This window comes from Oncorhynchus mykiss, chromosome 3 (assembly GCF_013265735.2).
Source record: "Oncorhynchus mykiss isolate Arlee chromosome 3, USDA_OmykA_1.1, whole genome shotgun sequence".
NCBI classification, from domain to species: Eukaryota; Metazoa; Chordata; class Actinopteri; order Salmoniformes; family Salmonidae; genus Oncorhynchus; species Oncorhynchus mykiss.
In genome coordinates this window covers 50,424,301-50,443,497 of record NC_048567.1, presented here as the reverse complement: position 1 = coordinate 50,443,497, position 19,197 = coordinate 50,424,301, and the positions used below count along the sequence as shown (strand labels likewise).

The following is a 19,197-nucleotide window of genomic DNA, read 5'->3' as shown; positions in this document are numbered from 1 at the left end:
AATGGGGAATATGGGATAATATCCGTCAGTTAGAGGAGGCTGGTGGGAGGAACTATAGGAGGAATGGCTCATTATAATGTCTGGAATGGAATGAATGGAATGGTATCAAACACATTAAACATACGGAAACCACATGTTTGACTCCATTCCATGGATTTCATTCCAGACTTTACAATGAGTCCATTCTATAGTTCCTCCCAACAGCATCCTCTGCAGTCAAGTTAGTATGACCCTCATGAATTATGAAGTATTCATGTGCTTCTAAAAATGACATTGTTTAAAAATTCACAAAAAATTACGTTAGCTGATGAAGATGATCTCATACACCAAAACGTATAATATATCCTAAGCCGGTGTTTACCAAAAAACCCTGTAAAAACGTCATTAATTTCCACATAGGCTTTGTCCAAAAAAACATGGCTGAGTTAGTGCCTACAAAAAGACGCCATTACTATTTATTTCTATTTGGAATCTTGCCATTGTGTGGTACATTATGTCACTTCTTCCTCAACTCCATCTAGGCCTAGGGCTTGAACGCAAAACAGCGGTGTTCGTCATGATGACGCAGATGTGTGACTGACCAATAAGGGACTGACGTTTTAAGCTACATATTTTTTCAGGGAAGGAAAGAGACTTGCTTGCATTTGTTACATTACGCTACTGGCGTGGAGACAGCTCAAGGTGAACGAAACTTTTAAGGAATACATACATTGAACAGGTAAGAAGGAGTAAATACATTTGACTAGTTTACTGTAGTCAGTATTTCTTTTATTGTGAACATTTCTTTCGAAATAAAAAAAAGAAGCAAAATTTGTCTGATTCTGATTGTAACGTTAGTCATCCGCTGATTAAACGTGCGGCGGTAACGTTACAAGCTTGTTCGCCAGTTAACGCGTCTAAAGTCAACACAACTGAATATCTTAGAACAACTGAAACAAGCCATGGCTGTGAAGAAACATATCAGCCAACATGTGTAGTCCGTGTTCGTCTTTTGAGTGAACAAGTTAGTTAACGTAGCTTGCTAGGTAAGTTACGTTAGCCGTTTTGTAACTTGGCTAGTTAGTTAGTTAACGTTAACTAATAGTAGCAAGATAAGCTAACGTGGCCACCTCAACGACCTATCGTTAATAATGACGCCCTCTTATTTGACTAAATAGCTAGTTATAATCTAGCTAAATTACACAACGTTACACCCAAATGCCGGCACGTTGTCACTCCATTACTCCCAGCTAGTATTACATAGTATTGCATTGGTTGTGCAACTGTCTAACGCCTCTAGTGGCGAGTTAATATTCTGCAGGGCAAATTATGAAACGTTATGACAATGTGGGATCCTTACGACGTACTCAGGCTAAACCCCAACCTTTACATTTTAGTGATTTAGTAGACGCTCTTATCCAGAGCGACTTACAGGAGTGTTTAGTGCCTTGCTCAAGGGCACATCGACAATTTCACCTATTCGGCTCTGAGATTCTAATCAGCAACCTTCCTCTTACTGGCCCAAAGCTCTTTACAGCTTTGCCGAAACATCACTCTTACCATGGTTACACTTTGGTTTTTCAGTCTGAAATAAGTCTGCCTAAAAAAGATACAGGAGTCTCTACAAGCCAGAATGTTGAATACAATGATGTGTGCTCTTTACCGATTGTCTGTGCTTTTGGCGGTAGGAGGTGGGGATTAGGTATCCCCAGTGTTTACCGGAATTTTCTCTGGATTTTTTTTTTGGGGTGACATCGGAAGAGTCTTATCACTTAAATCCTGAGGCCCGCTGACTGCGTGGAACAATGTTCGGTTAGGTTTGGCCATATTGTGCAAGTGTTGGGTGCGTAAAACCGATATACAGGCCATCGTACTGAAGGTTGGGTTGACAACGCTTCCCTGTAGATATTTTGTCTTAGATTACCTCTGGCAGGGCCAAACTCAGCGGACAACAGGTAAAGCAACTTGAAATGAAGCCTGTTCGGGAATTCTGAGTTTACATGTTAGATGAGATTTAAGTATTTCACTCGGATTCTGAAAGTTTCTTAACCGTTAGGCTACTATACCCGCCGCTCCACCTTAATCCCTACCTGTACCTAACCCTAAACCAGGCTAGAATATCAACTTCAATAGGGTGACGTCAGAGTTGGGAAGTCCCAGGCATACCCTTTAGATTTTTCCAGTTATAAAATTCCAGTCAGCATGTTGAACTACCTGAACAAATAATCTTCCCTTGTCAGCAACGTGTCATGGGAAATGGTGGAGACCTCCCTCCATTTCTGTATTTTTGGGTACTACTACAGAGATGGTCTTCTGTTTTTATAGCTACCTCTTTGTATTTTGTCCAATAGGAAGCATGGGTGATATTGCTAAGGGAAAGAAGGCATTTGTCCAGAAGTGTGCCCAGTGTCATACTGTTGAAAATGGAGGAAAGCACAAGGTTGGTCCAAACCTCTGGGGTCTGTTTGGACGCAAGACTGGACAAGCTGAAGGCTATTCCTACACAGATGCCAACAAATCCAAAGGTCTGAGATTCTCTCACCATCTTACAGGAAATTAAATGGTGAATCTGACAGTAACATATTGCATTCTCATTCTAACTTGTGCTTTTCACATGTGATTTCAGGCATTGTCTGGGAAACCGATACCCTCATGACGTACTTGGAGAACCCCAAGAAATACATTCCTGGAACAAAGATGATATTTGCTGGCATCAAGAAGAAGGGCGAGCGTGCAGATCTTATAGCATATTTGAAGTCGGCAACTTCGTAGACCACTGTCTACGCTTTGTTCAATGTATAGACTTCCCTTTCTGTATCTTTATATAAATATCATCAACTGTTCAGCGGAGAAGGGGGGTGGCTCTTTCAAGAAGCTAAGACTAATTCTTAGCATTTTAACAATTTATTTGAATAGCCTGCTTGACATACCTGCTGGGACTCAATGGTGTTTGCATGATCAGTTGCCATATTTCACAGCTGTACCTCCATTTAGATGGTGTAATTTATATCCCTTGGTCTAACAGGCTCTAGTACGTATACATAAATTATTGATCCATAGACTGTAAGTATTCCATAATTTATTGGGTCAAAGCAGTGTAATATTTGTTTCACAAAAAAAAGTTTCAACTAATTGTATCGGTAGTGGTTTTAATACTTGCTAATGCAAACCCTCAATCAGATTTGGAATAGTCTCTAATTTTAAAGGGTTGTCTTGAAAGTAACGTCTACTACAGACCATGGTAATGTCTTATGTAGCCAATACCTCATGATCTGGTTCTATTTGAGTTAATTGAATAAATTACATGCTAAACAATTATCCCAATTTTTGATTTATTTTATCTGTTCTGGTTCAAGTATCAGGAAGGCAACACTACCTCCCTCTCCAACCAAGGTGCATGAATTGAGCAAAAACCCTGATTTAAGGCCCGAAATGCATCTTGAGTTCAGTGACCTAACGTTGCAGGTGTAAAAGACACTTGAGCGGAGTTCCCAAATGAAGTTTTCAGGGAATTGGCCCCACAGCCTGAGATCCGGTACAAGTAGTAGACCGGTTTTATTCAGCAGTTGTGATTAACGGCAGGAGCAAACAGCATAAGGCCCCTTTAAGTTTATTTTTGTATATATCAAAATGGCAGAGTTTGAAGGACACTTCAATAAACTTGTCTATCCATTACGGTATGTGAGACTAAGACCTGAAAATATGGTCGCAGGCTCCTTATGGCGGGTGTGATGCAGGAGTGGTGACTCCGGAGGGACGCAGATATCAAATTGAGCTCCGTACTTCATCGCTGTGCGCCTCCCAAATTTTGTAACAATGCGAAGGGCTCTGTATAGCTCCGCATTGACATGATTGGTTGACGGGAGGTCCTGTATAAACACAAGCTCACTTCCTTAAACAGCTTTACTCAAAAGTATGAATGCCCTGACTTCTGAGGAGGCCGTATCACCCTAAATGCTGCACTGACAAATCAGATGTCAGATTGACCATGCAGCACCTTTAAGTGCCCATTAGCGTTTCTCAATCCTCTGTCTGTCGGTTGTTACATGGGAGGTCAACCCTGAATTTAATGGTGAAACCTACTCCTGGAGTACAGCATTTTGTTCCACTCCTGCACTAACACCTGATTCTACTAATCAGCTGTGTTGTGATTTGACCTTAACATTAACAATGTTTAATTGTTACCTAATTAAATTAATCATGTAACAATTAACTCATTAGGATCTGGGGCACCACGAGAGCGGTTCTTTAAAGAGTTACCATCTCACAAATTAAATTCACCAATTTACCTATCACATCTATACAGAGTCAACTTATTAATCATAACCTTGTATCATATCATCATTCTGAAGTCGTAAACCTTGCATCTGCAAAAACCTGAGCCTTATGGTTCAGAACTACACAAATTGGTTTATTTATTTACTAGCTAATTAAATGGGAACACAGGATAAACACTTATTGACTGTAGACGTAATACACTGAAAACAGGTCCCTAGCAGAATGACAGCATGGATACTTGTTAAAGAAGAGATGGAGGGACAGAGAGGCTTAACATTGCCACATTCAGAAACTACTCTCATCTACAATAACCATATATTTTGCACACGAACCGCCGCCGGCTTTGAGCAAGAAATCATGAATGTATTTACGTGAAATGCCTGGGTTCACCGCGGATCTCTTGGTGAACATGCTCTGATTGTCCAAAATGGTTCCAACAACTCTTCTACTGTTGTCATTCTTTGTAGTTGTCCGGTATCCGGTGACTTGTCGTGTAGTCCTGAACAGAACTACAGAGTTGATTATCCCTCCATTCGCTCTTGAAGATGCTTCTTTGAAGATAGGCTTAGCCAGCTGTATCGATGGTTCCCCAATGGGATGATGAGAGTAGCATAATACGATGGTATGAGCAGAGTAACAGGAGGGTCCTACTTAAATTAGCTTTCGAAGATACTTTACTTAGGACAGCTAATCAGCCATACCAGTGATTGTCCGGGAGGGGAGTTTATCGTCTCCACCTCATGTTGAGATTCAAAGTTCAAACCATTTTACAACGTGTAGCTGCTGCTTCACACTTTTTCTGGTCCAATGTGTTTCATAACCCATCATTTATACCTTTTATTCGAAAGGGGCAGTTCCGACAGACTGGCTCGCTCCCTGAACCCACTCCGGGGCGGTGATTCCTCACTGTGAAAAGTTATGGAAACAATTATCTCTTATAACTTCTCAAATCCCATCCCTCTCTTAACAAAAACACTTTCATCATTTTGCATATTACATGCACAACACAGTATGGAAACATCATATACGTATGTAGTGGTTATACTTCCCAAGTTACAGTATTTCCTTTCTAACATTTGTAATGTTATATACTAGAAATGTTGTTCCAGTATTTGCTTTTGAACGTGTTAGAGTTTCAGCGGAGAAAATGTATGTTGAGACACATTCCTTTGGTGAATTTGGAGAGCGCAGGCCTGGATCTTCTCCCTTGATTTACAACAGGACGTGAGTTGTTAATCCCCACTAGTTCTTTCCTTCCCCCTCTACGGGTGAGTCGGAGTCTGATTGAAGTTATTCATTGCAAACCTGATCTGACCTATTTGGATTCTCGACAGTCATGACAGTTGTGTTGTGTAGGGCAGGTCAAGTTGCATGTGATGGACTTAGGCAACCTACAGATGCATGTTACACATAATGTAGGTCATTCTTGGAGAGAGCCAGTACAGTAATGTTTTGGTTAGTGAACATATGAAAGTTGACTTTATCAATCACCATTTCAAATGGTGTGTGAACACCTGGCATCACTTGTATAATCAATATGCCCCAATTTTAATGTATTTTTGGAATGTTTAATAATTTTATCCCACAAGCTTAACACAGAAGTGTGAATAGGATGAATGAGGGCTAATGGTGCTTTCAAGACAACTGGGAACTCGAGGAAAAAACTAGGTCAAATGTCAGTGAACTTCAGGTCGGAAAGTCAGCTCTAGAAAGTTTCCGACTTGGAATTTCGAGTTGGATGATCGCGTTTTCCCAATCGGAGATGTTTTTTTTCAAGATCCCAGTTGTTGTGAACGCTCGGAAGTCAGAGATTTCCAAGTTCCCCGTTGTTTTGAACACAGAATAAAGGAGGCCTCTAGTGGCCAAAAGGCATTTTTAGCATTGGCAGCACCATTGAGGGCTTCCCAAGGGGCCAGGGGTCATTAGAAGCACTTTTTAAATTGCTCCTACAGTTTTTCTTTGGTACTGCAGTTTAACTGTCGCCCGGCCCAGAAAGAACATTTCCATGCAAGTCAGATTTGAAAATTCCCAGTATGACACTTTAGTCATCACCTTTGCACACAAAACATCCCATTTTTTTTTACATCACTCACAGCCAAAGATATTAACATTTTATGTTTATCCAGTGTCTGCCATGTTGTTGGAGGAGGTGATGACGTCGTCGCTGCACCCTGTGTGGACTGAGTGCTAGTGTGCATGTGATGTTGGTCTGTATAAACTAGATGCAACCCGGATATATAGACGGTCCATGAATCGACAGTTGAAAACATCTTGGACGAAGTCGCCAGTTCTTTTTTGGAAATAATTTTTTACCCATCAATATTTGTAATAAAATATAAACAATTGTAAAACTAACAGTGAAATACAACTCAGACTCATCCTCTGGCCAAACTCTTCCACCATTGGCTGATCCCTCCTGGTGACCCTGTTGGAGTCATGTCCAACAGGGTCATCAGGAGCGATCAGCCAATTGTGAAGAAAACTGGCTACTTCAGATGCTATAATGGCACAGATGCAAAGATGAGTCCTTTATCTATTTCTATGGTGCAAACGTGAAAGACCATTGATCGTATTCCACAGTGTGGAGTACAGCTCCCTCTAGAGGAGAATGCAGTTACACATCACAGAAATGTTGTAACAGGTGAAACAAGAGATATGGTCCTGGATGGAAACATAATGAGATCAAGGAATTGGTGTTGTGGATAGCCATAAACACAATTGTAAAGTGAACATTTGTGCACTGCACAGCTTAATTATGGTAAAAGAACAACAACAAGAAAAGTGTGCGTGTGTGTATGCATGAGTGCGTGTGTTCTGGAACGTGACAGCGTAAATTTCCACTAGAGGCCACTGTTATCACACTTCCGACATGATGCGATTAAGGCTCTTGTTTAAAAATGTTTTTTGCATATTCATAAATAAATATATGTTTTATTGTCACATACACCTAGACACGGGCTATATTAAGGCCTAACTAAATTCAATAATGAATAGTTTATTTTAAACAATCATGTAATTACTCATTATAAACTCTAAAATGAAATAGAATTGGAAAAAGTTGGAAACACTGCTCTAAATATTTCTGTACATAATAGATTTGGTAGAGCTCCGAAGTTGAGCTTCGGTAGCAGCTCCATATTGTCCTTTCAAGACAACTGGGGAAAAAACGAGGTCAAATCATGACGTTAGCGATCTTCAGGTCGGAATGTCCGCGCTCTAGAAAGATGCCCGAGTTTCCGAATTGAATGAATGTTCGAAACAATTTTTCTCAATCGGAGCTCGTTGACAGTTATCTTGAATCCACGGAAATCAGAGATTTCCGAGTTCCCAGTTGTTTTGAACACGGCAATAGCCAACGTCATTTGCGCACTCTCCACTCCTGTGATGCACCGCCAGTGCGCGGCAGCAGTTGCTCTCTGAATAAAGAACAGTCGAAGTCCGTGAGTCTTTTTGCATCCTGTCTTTCATCCATGAGAGGTGGCTTTTATTAATTGCAATTGAGAGTTAATATGTTATTGGAGGTGAGGTGGTATATTCCTCATAATTTCTCCATCATATTTTGTACAGAAAGCAACAAGATATGTAGCCTAGACCTCAAAGATAGTTTCGTTATGAATGGATTAAGGGAAGTCGCGTTACAGAAGTGTCTAGGTTTATTTATTTTTTGATACTCTGTAAAATATTATAAATGAACATTTATTGTGCAATTTTATGGATTTGGTTCAGCCAGGACCATCAACACAACCGACATGGCAGTGTCCAATATGGTATTCTCTGACGTGGAAAGTTTTCTGGATACGCATCCTGAGTTGTTTGAGGACTACCTAAACAGAAAAGGGAAACATAGTATGGTGGAGAAATGGCTCAAGAATCACCAGGCAAGCAAAACTTCAGCAAGTACAACCGCAGTCGCCGAGTCGGAGAAAACAAGCGTCAGCGCCTGTAAAGACAGTTGGGCGAGCTGCAAAGGTGATGGGGGCCCGCATAGACGAGCATCGCAGAAGGAACTGCGGAAAACTTTCGCCAGGTCCAAAGCAATGAATTGCAACAGGACATATGATGAGCAAGTCAACTACAGGGCTCAGGAGCCACTGACAAGTATGAGGAGGAGAGCTCTGCTGAGAAAAGCCAGCTCGTTGCCTCCAACCACTGCCCACATCCTGAGCGCGCTCCTGGAGTCGCGAGTGAACATACCTCAGTATCCATCCACAGCTGTCGATTTCAAATATTACCTTAAAGAACACAACGAACGAGAGTTTTTCCTGGAATTGGTAAAAGACATATCTAACGACTTGGATTTAACTAGCCTCAGCTACAAAATCCTGGTGTTTGTGTGTATAATGGTCGATGCAGACCGCTGTTCCTTATTCTTAGTGGAAGGCTCAGCAAATAAGAAGACATTGGTATCCAAATTCTTTGATGTTCATGCAGGTATCACAGTTTTACCCTCCATGAGCAACTCGGATGAAGTTCAGGTTCCTTGGGGAAAGGGAATCATTGGATATGTTGCTGAGCATGGAGAGACAGTCAATATCCCAGATGCCTATCAGGTGTGTGTGTGGTTGTGTGGTTGTGTGTGTGTATGCCTGTGTGTGTGTGTGAGAGAGAGAGAGAGCACTCCCACCTTTGTGTTTGTTTGTCTGTGTGCAACAGATGAGATTATGTGGCACATCAACACACAGCTTTGCATTTGCATCAGAATAATAATTGATTAATTTGCATCCTCCCTCATCTATCACCATACACACAAGCCTATGATGACCGATGACTCTTGATTAATCAACAGCAAAATTGATCTCACCACATGAAGTAAAGAAAGCCTACTGTAATGAAATGGAATTGAGACGTGCATGTTTATACTTCAGTGGTGATGTGATGTTTCACCAGCCACCAGGGATGATGTGGACTATTGCCAAGCTGACTCCCCAGTGGCCCCAGGACCTAACGCTGATCTTATTTGAAGTAGTCTTGATCAATTGATTTACAATCCGGTCTGCAGGCATTGAATGCACAACTCATGCATATACATTCCTGAAGTTAGTGTGGTAGTGCCAAGCCAAACTATGTTGCTTTCAATCGCACTTGAAGATTTGCTAATCAAACACAAAACCATATTAATGGTATAGTCAGGCAGGGTGCTTAGGTTGACATATCCATTCATGGTTGAAGACCATTTTTCCCCACAGCATTTTTGCATGCAACACAATGTCATCACTCCACAATGAGTTAGGGCCTGATCACGGGATCTCACAGGAAGTGATGTGCCTTATAACACAAATGTACTAATAATTGTTATGTGCGCTTATGTCCTTCCATCTTCCATGGATTGTAGGACCGTCGTTTCAGTGATGAGATTGACAAGCTGTCAGGATACAAGACCAAGTCCCTCCTCTGTATGCCCATTCACAACAGTGATGGGGAGATCATTGGAGTAGCCCAGGCCATCAACAAGAGTCCAGGAGGGGCTCTCTTCACTGAAGACGATGAGAAGGTAACTGCAATTTGACTGTTATTTTTGTATTTAATTTTCCAATCAAGAACAACATTCAAAACAGAAATGAAAAGACATTAGACAACAATATAACAAAGTGACAATAGCCTCCTTACAAGACAACCAACAGACAAAAAAAAATAAAAATAAAAAATGATTAAGAAACATTATAAACTGGGTGGTTCAAGCCCTGAATGCTGATTGGTTGAAAGCCATTGTATATCAGACCGTATACCAGGGAATGGGCTCCCGAGTGGCGCAGCGGTCTAAGGCACTGCATCTCAGTGCAAGAGGCGTCACTACAGTCCCTGGTTCCAATCCAGGCTGTATCACATCCGGCCGTGATTGGGAGTCCCATAGGGCGGTGCACAACTGGCCCAGTGTCGTCCGGGTTTGGCCAGGGTAGGCCTTCATTGTAAATAAGAATTTGTTCTTAACTGACTTGCCTAGTTAAATAATAAATAAATATGACAAAATGTTTATTTTTACTGTTCTAGTTACATTGGTAACCAGTTTATAACAGCAATTAGGTACCTCAGGGGTTTGTGGTATATGGCCAATATACCACGGCTGGAGTTCTGTATCCAGGCACTCCGCGTTGCGTTGTGTTGAAGAACAGCCCTTAGCCGTGGTATATTGGTCATATACCACAAACCCCTGAGGTACCTAATTGCTGTTATACCTCCTCAGGTCTTAATGCTTAATTAGATCATATGGTCACCTGAAGTAGGCTACATATTGTACATTGAGTGTGCAAAATTACCTGTGGATTAGATGGAAACAATGTGATGTTAGGGGAGATTCTCCACAAAATCAATAAAGGGTTGCCAAATTCTGTAAAATGTCTCTGACTTCCTCAACCAGTAAGTCATTTTCTCCAGTGGGATACAACTACTTCAGATTTCCATTTCAAGGCAATACATTTTTTTGCAGTTTGATGGTTTGATAGGTAATACTTTACATGTTATACCTCTGTAGTGACACTGTTGTTGCACTAGTAACAACACTCAACTATTTCATTACCATCGAACAACTCAAAATATTCCGTTTTGAGCGACGTTAACAGGAGTGTTAGACGAATGCCAATTGCTTGTGCTGAACTTCTCAGCGTAGGTCTCTGTTTCTCCCCTTTCATCTGTCGAACGTTCCAGCCTTCAGTTGTCCCCTCGTTCTGAGAGAGTCCACACATGTAATGGTCCTGACATGTCAGATATAGACGTCTGTTTTACCTCATGTGTAAAAAGGCATGCCTCCATCGTCTCTGGAACAGCCCACATCCTTTTTTTTTTTATAGGATCCCAGAAACAATGAAGTCACTGAGGCAGAACACAGAGTGATATGTGGACCGTATTATGAAGACCACTTATAGAGACCATTGACGATTTCTCGTCTGTGAATCACATGAAATGGATAGAAAGAAATACACAAAATCCATCTAAGCCATTCTTAATTAAGCTGCTCTCATTCCGTTGGTAATGACTAAATGAGAGATAAAGCCAGGGGGAAGATATACCATTATTATGCGTTTACAAAATACTGACCTGTGCATTTCAGGTAAAGATAAGAGTTTTGTAGTCCAAACCGAGGGTTCACATCGGTTAGGTAACATTATCATTGTCCTGTATTAGAGCACAAGTGGCAAATGTTTTTCAGGGATACGGTCTATAGCTGTGGGGTTTGCAAGGCTTGCAAAGGTGCAGGGGTAAGTGGTGTCTTTCTTATGGCTGTCTGTCCACGTTGTAAAGCAGTGGAGACTGATTGGTCATGTACTTTATAATTACCTAAGCATTAATGTCTGCGAGCAAAACTAATTGGCTTTCCCCATCATTTATCTTTCTAACAATGAACCCCCAGCAACGGGGGCTGAACCTGCCATGCATCTACTCAAAGGTAGAAACACTGTCTTTCGTCATCTTGGACCGCCGTAAGACACATTTATGGACGTTGTTTATAAATAGAAGACACCCAGTTTGTAGTGTTTATTGACTCTGTCACAGTGAAGTCATCCAAATACCAATTACATTCAGTGTAGAATTGAACCATTCACAGAGGCGCTTGCAACTACCCTGTCTTCTAGTACTAGATGACATTCACAATGGAATTATAAGAAACTTTGACTACTTGCCACCACATTAATAGGTATGTATTAGCCAAAGTGACTAAACACGGGGGTTGTACAATAAGCAGTAAGCTGTCAGTGGATACACACAAGGGTTTGTGAGTTTTACTGACATGTCTTCCATTCTGAATTGACTCACGCTGTACGCAGATGAGCTGAGTTGACATTTGCACCCAAGACAAAGACACAATCGTCTCTGCGCGAAGGGAAAACATAATAAGGTAGATCCAGTGAGGTAGGAAGGATGCTGGCGTCTCACATTGATCTTCCTGATGGGATCTGCGGATTTCTAATGAGCTGTTATTTGGCACAGTTATTCATTTAGCTCGCTAGCCAGTCTCAGCTAGAGGCACAACGAGTCTGCACTGGCGCTCGGTACTTACGCACTTCAAACCCTTCCACGGCCAGGCAGAGGCAGGCAGCCCTGTGACGTGGCTCACAGTTGTGCAGGGTAGATTTCCAAGGCACATATTGTCTTCCTTCGTCAGTGCATCTCTTAGCCTTGCATTCTTCCAAATAACAGCAACTGCATAAAGCTAAAGGCAGAGGACTCTTTGAAAATAAAAATGAAACCCTTTTGGATATGTTATGGTAGGTAGAATGCACTTATTAAAGGTTTAGAGTTGTCCCACTGTGTATAATGGGTGGAGGGACTAACACAGGGACTAACACAGTCTCTTCACTGTGTTTTCAGCACGTTTCACATTGCATTAGCATCACGCCAATGCACGGGATGGTTACAACTGAATTAGTGATGAAATCCTATGTTGGCCTTTGAGGATGGCAGAAGCTGCATGCTACAATGCAGTAATGCTTTAATTGAAAGACCTTGTAGAATTAAATTTATGAAGTGCACCCTTTCAAACAGACTATCCATTTTTGCTGCAAATGTTTAATTTGACCCCCCCCCCCCCTCCCAATCTGTTGTTGTAAATAAGTGCTTATCACCAACACACTGCACGCTCATTTAATATATTACCGTAGCTAAACATATTTTATGTCTTTGTTCTCAAATGCCACGCTCTGTAAATTGTGTTATGTTGATACCCTACAGGATTAGAGTACTTTGGGAAGCTTGGATAATTTATGCATAATTGTATTTCCTCATTATCTTTATTGGATAAATACACCGATAGACTTTCTCAGACGCAAATAACTTGACCCCATGGTGCAGTGTCTGGTCCTTGAATTATTATTTAGTTTTGCATGATGCTATGCTATAATATTACTGTTTTAAAGATCATTTCAAATGTTATTGTGTAAAATGAGCTAATTGAACACTGCTAGATTGCGCTCCCCTGTCTGTCGAAAAGTGTGTTGTCTGTATACCTGTTTATACACCTGTCAGATGACTGAGCTGCAGCAACTGAAATGGTATTGGCAGCCAAACAACGCCTGTTCCCACATTCTCAAGTTTTTGGCATGGCTCTGCCACATTCCCTGTCCAATTGAGTTACTGTAATACTGTAACATCCACTTTCGCTCAATTTCACCACTGTACATTTGTAGAGAAGGATGAGGGAACACCATGTCTCATTGGAGCCAAGTTCCCTTCTGAAATGTTCCAAAATTAAGATTTGAAAAACAGAAATAAATACAATCCTGGACTGAGGTTACCAGCATTGTCTCTTTCTCTCTTTCTGGAGGGAAAGGTCAATATGTATGGCCGATGATTAGACATTTTAAATTTGGTATTCAAGTACAATTAACTATAATCACACCTCACACATTGCTGTAATAGACTCCCGGACGGTATGATAACTGAGATTAAGTGAGGCGATAATAAGACAGTAAATCAGACAATAAAGTCCTATATCGCTGACCAATACAGCTGATAGTTTACCATGGGTTCAATGCTGATCACGTTGGAGTGGGAGCCTTATTATGTCTATGTACCATAGTGGGGAGGGTGTACATTGTTGGGGGCTGGGTTGCATGCCTGTACAGTCACCACACAACTTCTCCTCTCCTGTCCCCTGCCCCCTGCCCTGGATAAAGGAAATGTAAATTAAAGACCCCAATGAAATGATTGAGGCTGTCTGGTAACCGTGGCATCAGTCTTACCAGGAAATTGCTAGTGTTTGGGCGTTGAGACATGGCCTACTAGAATGATGCTGAGACATTTGTTTATTTCTTTACCTGGATCCCCATTAGCTTTTGCAGAAGCAGTAGCTACTCTTCCTGGGGTCCACAAAAAAAACACAAAACACAACAAGTAACAAAACACTGACAGACACACAAGGACAGACACACAAATTGAAAAATTGGAGATGGAAGGGAGTTCCATGAGATCATGGCTCTGTATAAAACTGCGTCGTCGTGAATTTGTTTTGGACTTGGGGACTGTGAAGAGACCCCTGGTGGCATGCTATGTACTGTATGTATGGGTGTCTGAGATGAATGTTATTTGATTATGCAGACAATCTGTATTTTTCATCACAGTATTATTTCTCATAGAAGCTTGGAGAAGCAGTCACTCTCTCGTCAACCCTCAACCAGGAAAGACTGGCAGGCATGTTGTTGATGTTAGTTCTGTATATGCAGTTAAGGGCAAGGTGTGCTGCTCTGTTCTTAGCCAGACACTAATCAAGATTGGACAAGACCAGAGCTCGAAAAACTAGTACATTTGGTTTTTGTGACAAAAACACCGAACATCTTTTTCTAACAGACATACCCCTCCCCCATCTTCACAACAACTTTGTCGATATGAATTACCCATGATAATTGACCATCCAATGTCATACGTAGGAGTTTATCTTCCTTAACTTGCTCAATGGTGGTGGCTATTCAGCATGATGTGGCGGAGGTCCCTGATGATCTTCTTGGCCTGCCTGCGACACCTGGTGTTGTAGGTGTCCTGTAGGCCTGGCAGTGTGCACCCAATGGTACGTTGGGAGGAGGTGATGTGGTTTATAACTAGCCTCTGAAAGCATATCATGATGACGGAAATGAGTGCTACAGGTCAAGTAGTCATTCAGTTCAGTTACTTTCCCTTTCTTGGGCACAGGATATCTTGAAGCAAATGGGGATAACAGTATGAGCTAGAGAGAGATTGAACATGGGCTAACATCATGTGAGGCGCGCAGTGCTGACTCGTTCCCCTGGCTGACAGCTGTCAAGAGGGCTGGGCGGTGCAGCTCGACCATAGAGATAGATAGAAGACTCATCTTTCTATCTTCGCTATTATAATGTCAGTGACAGCATGGGCATCGCCAGTGAGGCTACCACCCATAGGAATCCCCCCAGTTGTCTACTTTGACCAATTTAAAATGTCGGAGGCATGGTGGAAACTCTTAATGGCGCTGCCCGTGCTAAAATGGCCTTTTGGCCACGAGAGGCCTCTATCATTCTTTATGAGCTCGACTGAACATGCTTCGTTGGACAGCCCTCAGTGACACAGAGCAGGAAATGGTGCTTGGCTCTTTTGATTGGCTGCACTCATGTTGAACTGATGTTGAAATTATGTAGTGTAGCTCGCTCCCGATAAGGCCAGACCCTTGGAGCAAATCAGAGTAATTAGTGCCAATTTGGGCTTGAAGTGATGATCATTATGGAGGACTGGGCCTGTAACCTTTCATCAAATGCCCTCTTTCTCTGCTGTTGATTCACCCTGTTACCCATGGGGGGATTTTCCCTGATTCAGGGATCACTGCAGTGTGATCTTCAAGGTTAGCTGTTTGGCATGAGGTTTGTAAAAACTCTACAAATATTGAAGGTCTCATTACACATCTCCAATGTGAATTTGGGAGAAATAGTTTTTGTGGTAATACTGTAGTAACACAGTGTGTTGAATATTGATCTAGAGATGGATGACACAGGGCATACGTTACAATGACTCGCAGTTATTAATGTGGCAAAATATGTCTGTGTATTTGATCATGTCAAGTCACACTACATGTCGTACCATTGAGAAAGCTGTGTTTGGAGTCCACATACCCCTGTCCTCCAGTTTTGTTCTAGTCCGCACCATTTCTCAGCTTGCAGATGGAACTGTAGTCTGCAGAACACAAGGACACCATAATAGTCACACCGATTTAAAGGCTCTCAATCCTCTACTGGTATTAAGCTCCATAAAGAACCAGAGCACTTTATAGCCAAAGCACTTCCGGAGAATATGTCGCAGGGGTAATATATTGTAGTTCAAAGTCTTTTCACACATAACCTAACTTGACATTATTGCGCTGATGCAACACTTACTGTTGTTTCAATGCAATGTGTTTTTTAAAAATGCCTTTTTCTTTTTTTATGTACTCTCTACAACATTGGTTAATCTTGAATTGTTTACAATCATGTAAGTAGTAGAATTTGATTATATTTCGAAAATTAGTAATCAGTTACTAGTCAATATTAAAGATCTTCATACTTTAAACATAATTCAAACATATTTGTCTTGCCAGTACATGTTAACTAGGCTGCAGAGTCACCCTAGGAAGCATGAGAGTTGAATGTATGTGGTAAGGGAGTGGGAAAGCTGAGAGAGGAAGAGGTGAAGCGAGAGGGTCCACTCCCATCAAAATGTGAATACAGCGTTAAGCAGATCAGCTGCCTTCCAGCCTTTGCGACAACAACTCCCATTGTTAGGCCGGAGACTAGACCATCTTGTCATTATACACAGTATCTCTGGCTTTCCCCAACTTAGGTCCTGCTTTGTTCACGCTCCCTCGCCAATGGTCGCATTGCCCAACGGTCCCCCGCCCATTTCGCTTATCTTCCATTGAAAAGGAATGGCTTCAGTTGTTTCATCGCCCTACATCGTCTTCAGTTAATCAGCACCGTTCGACATCATGTGGTGGCATTAGAAGGCTTGTTTTACCCAATCAGTAGTGGTCTGCATGAAGTTAGAGCCACTCAGTGCTGTTAAAGTGTTCTGTGAAAACGTAGCTCCGCAGTCAATAAAGGCATATAAAGGGTTGTGAACCCGCCCTGATAGCTTCCAGAGCCACGCACAAGACCCACAGGAAACTAGATAATTCATCTTCACCTGATCTGTGAAGTGTCTGGAACTATTCATGGTCAAATTGAATAATAAGAGCCAGCTGCATGGTGAGAATTTGTCTCAGTGTGGATTCCTCTTACATCAATAATTGATGCCACCTCCATAAAGAGCAATCACAGCTAAATGCATTTGGAAAGTGCTACATGCACTGCTGACGCAAGTTAGAGAGAACCCTAGTGACATCAGAGGGAAACGGGGGACTTACCGCTGTACGCAGGGGGAGAATAGACGCAACACGGCAAGACTCTTGGCACAGCAACAATGGGCTGAATGGCATAACATCTCTGAATAGATTGAATACAATCCTTAGCTAGCTCAACTAGCTCCTGTAAACAGCTTGTGTAGCTAACGAAATAATTAAGAGCCAGGCTTCGGTGTACAGCAGCCCACTGCAACGCCGTCACGGCCTCGTGGCTTCCCCTACATTAGTAGTGGGTCCCCAAGGCCTCTGTCAGTTTCATTATTAAACCACACCTTTACTGGTCAGCCCTCTGGCCTCTATGGGCTGAAGCCTCTTATTTGTAATGCAGCCTTTGTAGTATAATGGACCTGCTGCAACCTATGCTTTACTTGAGCGTGTGTGTCCCTCTCCTCTTCCCGTTACTTATACAGGCAGATCCATAGCGGGGTCCCCAAAGTCTTGTCTGTAATTAATGTGATCTTGCTGGACGCTGGACAGCCGTTCTGGAAAATCGTTATTAAATCATTCAATAGCTTTAGTGGATGTAAAGGTGTATATGCTATATATAGGGTTGCTGTCTTTCCCCTTATGCTCGGAATGTGAACGTGCTCTATGCGTTATGACGTGTACGTGTGTGTATAGTGAATGCTGTGTAGGCTGCAGAGTCACCCTAGGAAGCATGAGAGTGAATGTATGTGGTAAGGTAGTGACCGGCGGGAGATGCAGAGGCGAGGTGATTGATAGAGATGGTAAGCTGCTTAGTCCTAAAGGGAAATGTGTAGAATAAAACCATTGCCAGCATCATAGATGGACACAGTTGTGCGTCTGGCGCAAATAAAGTCCCAAACTTGGAAATGGGTTGTCTGTCTTAGGCTGGACTTGTCGGTAGTGAGAAGAGCCACGATTTCTCCCTCTGATGATCTTCTGACATGCCCACGGATCTCACGATGGTCCGTGCTCCTTGGGACATTGAAATTGACATTTACAATGGTTACGGTTAGGGTTAGGTAAGGATTATGGGTAAGGGTAGGGTTTAGGGGTAGGGACGTCCCAAGCATCCCGAATAGCACCGGCCATTTCCGACAGTGAAACATCAGCTTTCCTCAGTGTTAGAGAGCTGGTGGACAAGATGATCTGTGTAACAGTATCTGACGTATCATCGGTAACAGCTGAGTAACTCCCCATTGTTCTTATGGGTCTGAAACCTAAGTGCATTCGTTGGACGTTGTTGGTTGACGCGGTATAAGCAGCAGCCAAAAACAGAGGTGATTTGACTAAACAATGTGAAGCAAAGGACTCTAAATGCTCTTGATCCTTCCTTCGTCAAAGGGCAGTGGTGTAAGTGTCTCTCAGGTAACGCCCCATGGTCTGTGAGATAGACCTGCCCGTACTCTGTCCCAGATACCGTAGGTCTGATTAGTACGCCGATCCCCACAGCACACTGTAAAGTACCACAAACCCCTTCTCAGTCCCTTGGCTATGCGTGCATGCATGTGCCTCAGAGCATTGTCGAGAATATTGGATTGGCAGCAACAGAAGGAATGCCGTTCGATTTCTGCCTGCGAAGCGTTGATTAGATTTTCATAACACGCTAATGAACCCCCAGCCATCAAGAGTCATACATCATCTAGCCTGCCCTGTAAGCAGGCGGACCCATGTTTTGTGATACAGAAAGAAAGAAAAGGTGGAGTGGAACATGAAATCTGTTATGCAATTCATGTTATCACCTTGAGGCAAAGGGTCAAACCATTCAGTCAATCGGGGGAAATGTAAACTGGATTGATTTATTTGTCTTGGCAATTAAATGACACTGATGAAAGGCCATTCTTTATTAGGTCCATTTTAAAGGTGTGTTTTCCCCCCCCGGGCATGGTATGAGAATATAACCGTGCACACAGCTACGTCGTATTTTCATTCCCCTATAGAGTAAAACTGGCCTCAATATTAATAAAGGCAATATTTTTTGGGGTCAGAAAATGACAGATTAAGCCAATTGTTTTTCAATGGTCGTCATATGTTGACGGATGAAGGACAACAGAGATGATTGTCTGTCCATAAATGCACAATATGTCCGCCTTTTTACATTTGAAGCTCATCTGAAAATCGATGAGTTGAACTTTTGACGGCCAATACGGCCAATAGCTGAATAAATA

General features: G+C 42.1%; 2 protein-coding genes across 2 annotated transcripts in view; both read left to right on the top strand.

Annotated features, from left to right (window-relative positions):
• The first annotated feature begins 567 nt into the window (after window positions 1–567).
• On the top strand, window positions 568–3,297 carry LOC110520139 (cytochrome c). Its single transcript, XM_021597228.2, has 3 exons — window positions 568–718; window positions 2,331–2,504; window positions 2,606–3,297. The coding sequence occupies exons 2-3, from the start codon at window positions 2,336–2,338 to the stop codon at window positions 2,749–2,751; spliced, it is 315 nt and encodes a 104-aa protein (XP_021452903.1). The 5' UTR covers window positions 568–718; window positions 2,331–2,335; the 3' UTR covers window positions 2,752–3,297.
• Window positions 3,298–7,423: 4,126 nt separating this feature from the next.
• The window catches only part of pde11a (phosphodiesterase 11a), a 57,675-nt gene continuing 45,901 nt past the window's right edge, over window positions 7,424–19,197 (top strand). The window contains exons 1-2 of the mRNA XM_021597227.2: window positions 7,424–8,807; window positions 9,590–9,748. Of these exons, the coding sequence (XP_021452902.1) occupies window positions 8,007–8,807; window positions 9,590–9,748 (960 nt within the window). The 5' untranslated portion in view covers window positions 7,424–8,006. The remainder of the gene's footprint in view (window positions 8,808–9,589; window positions 9,749–19,197) is intronic.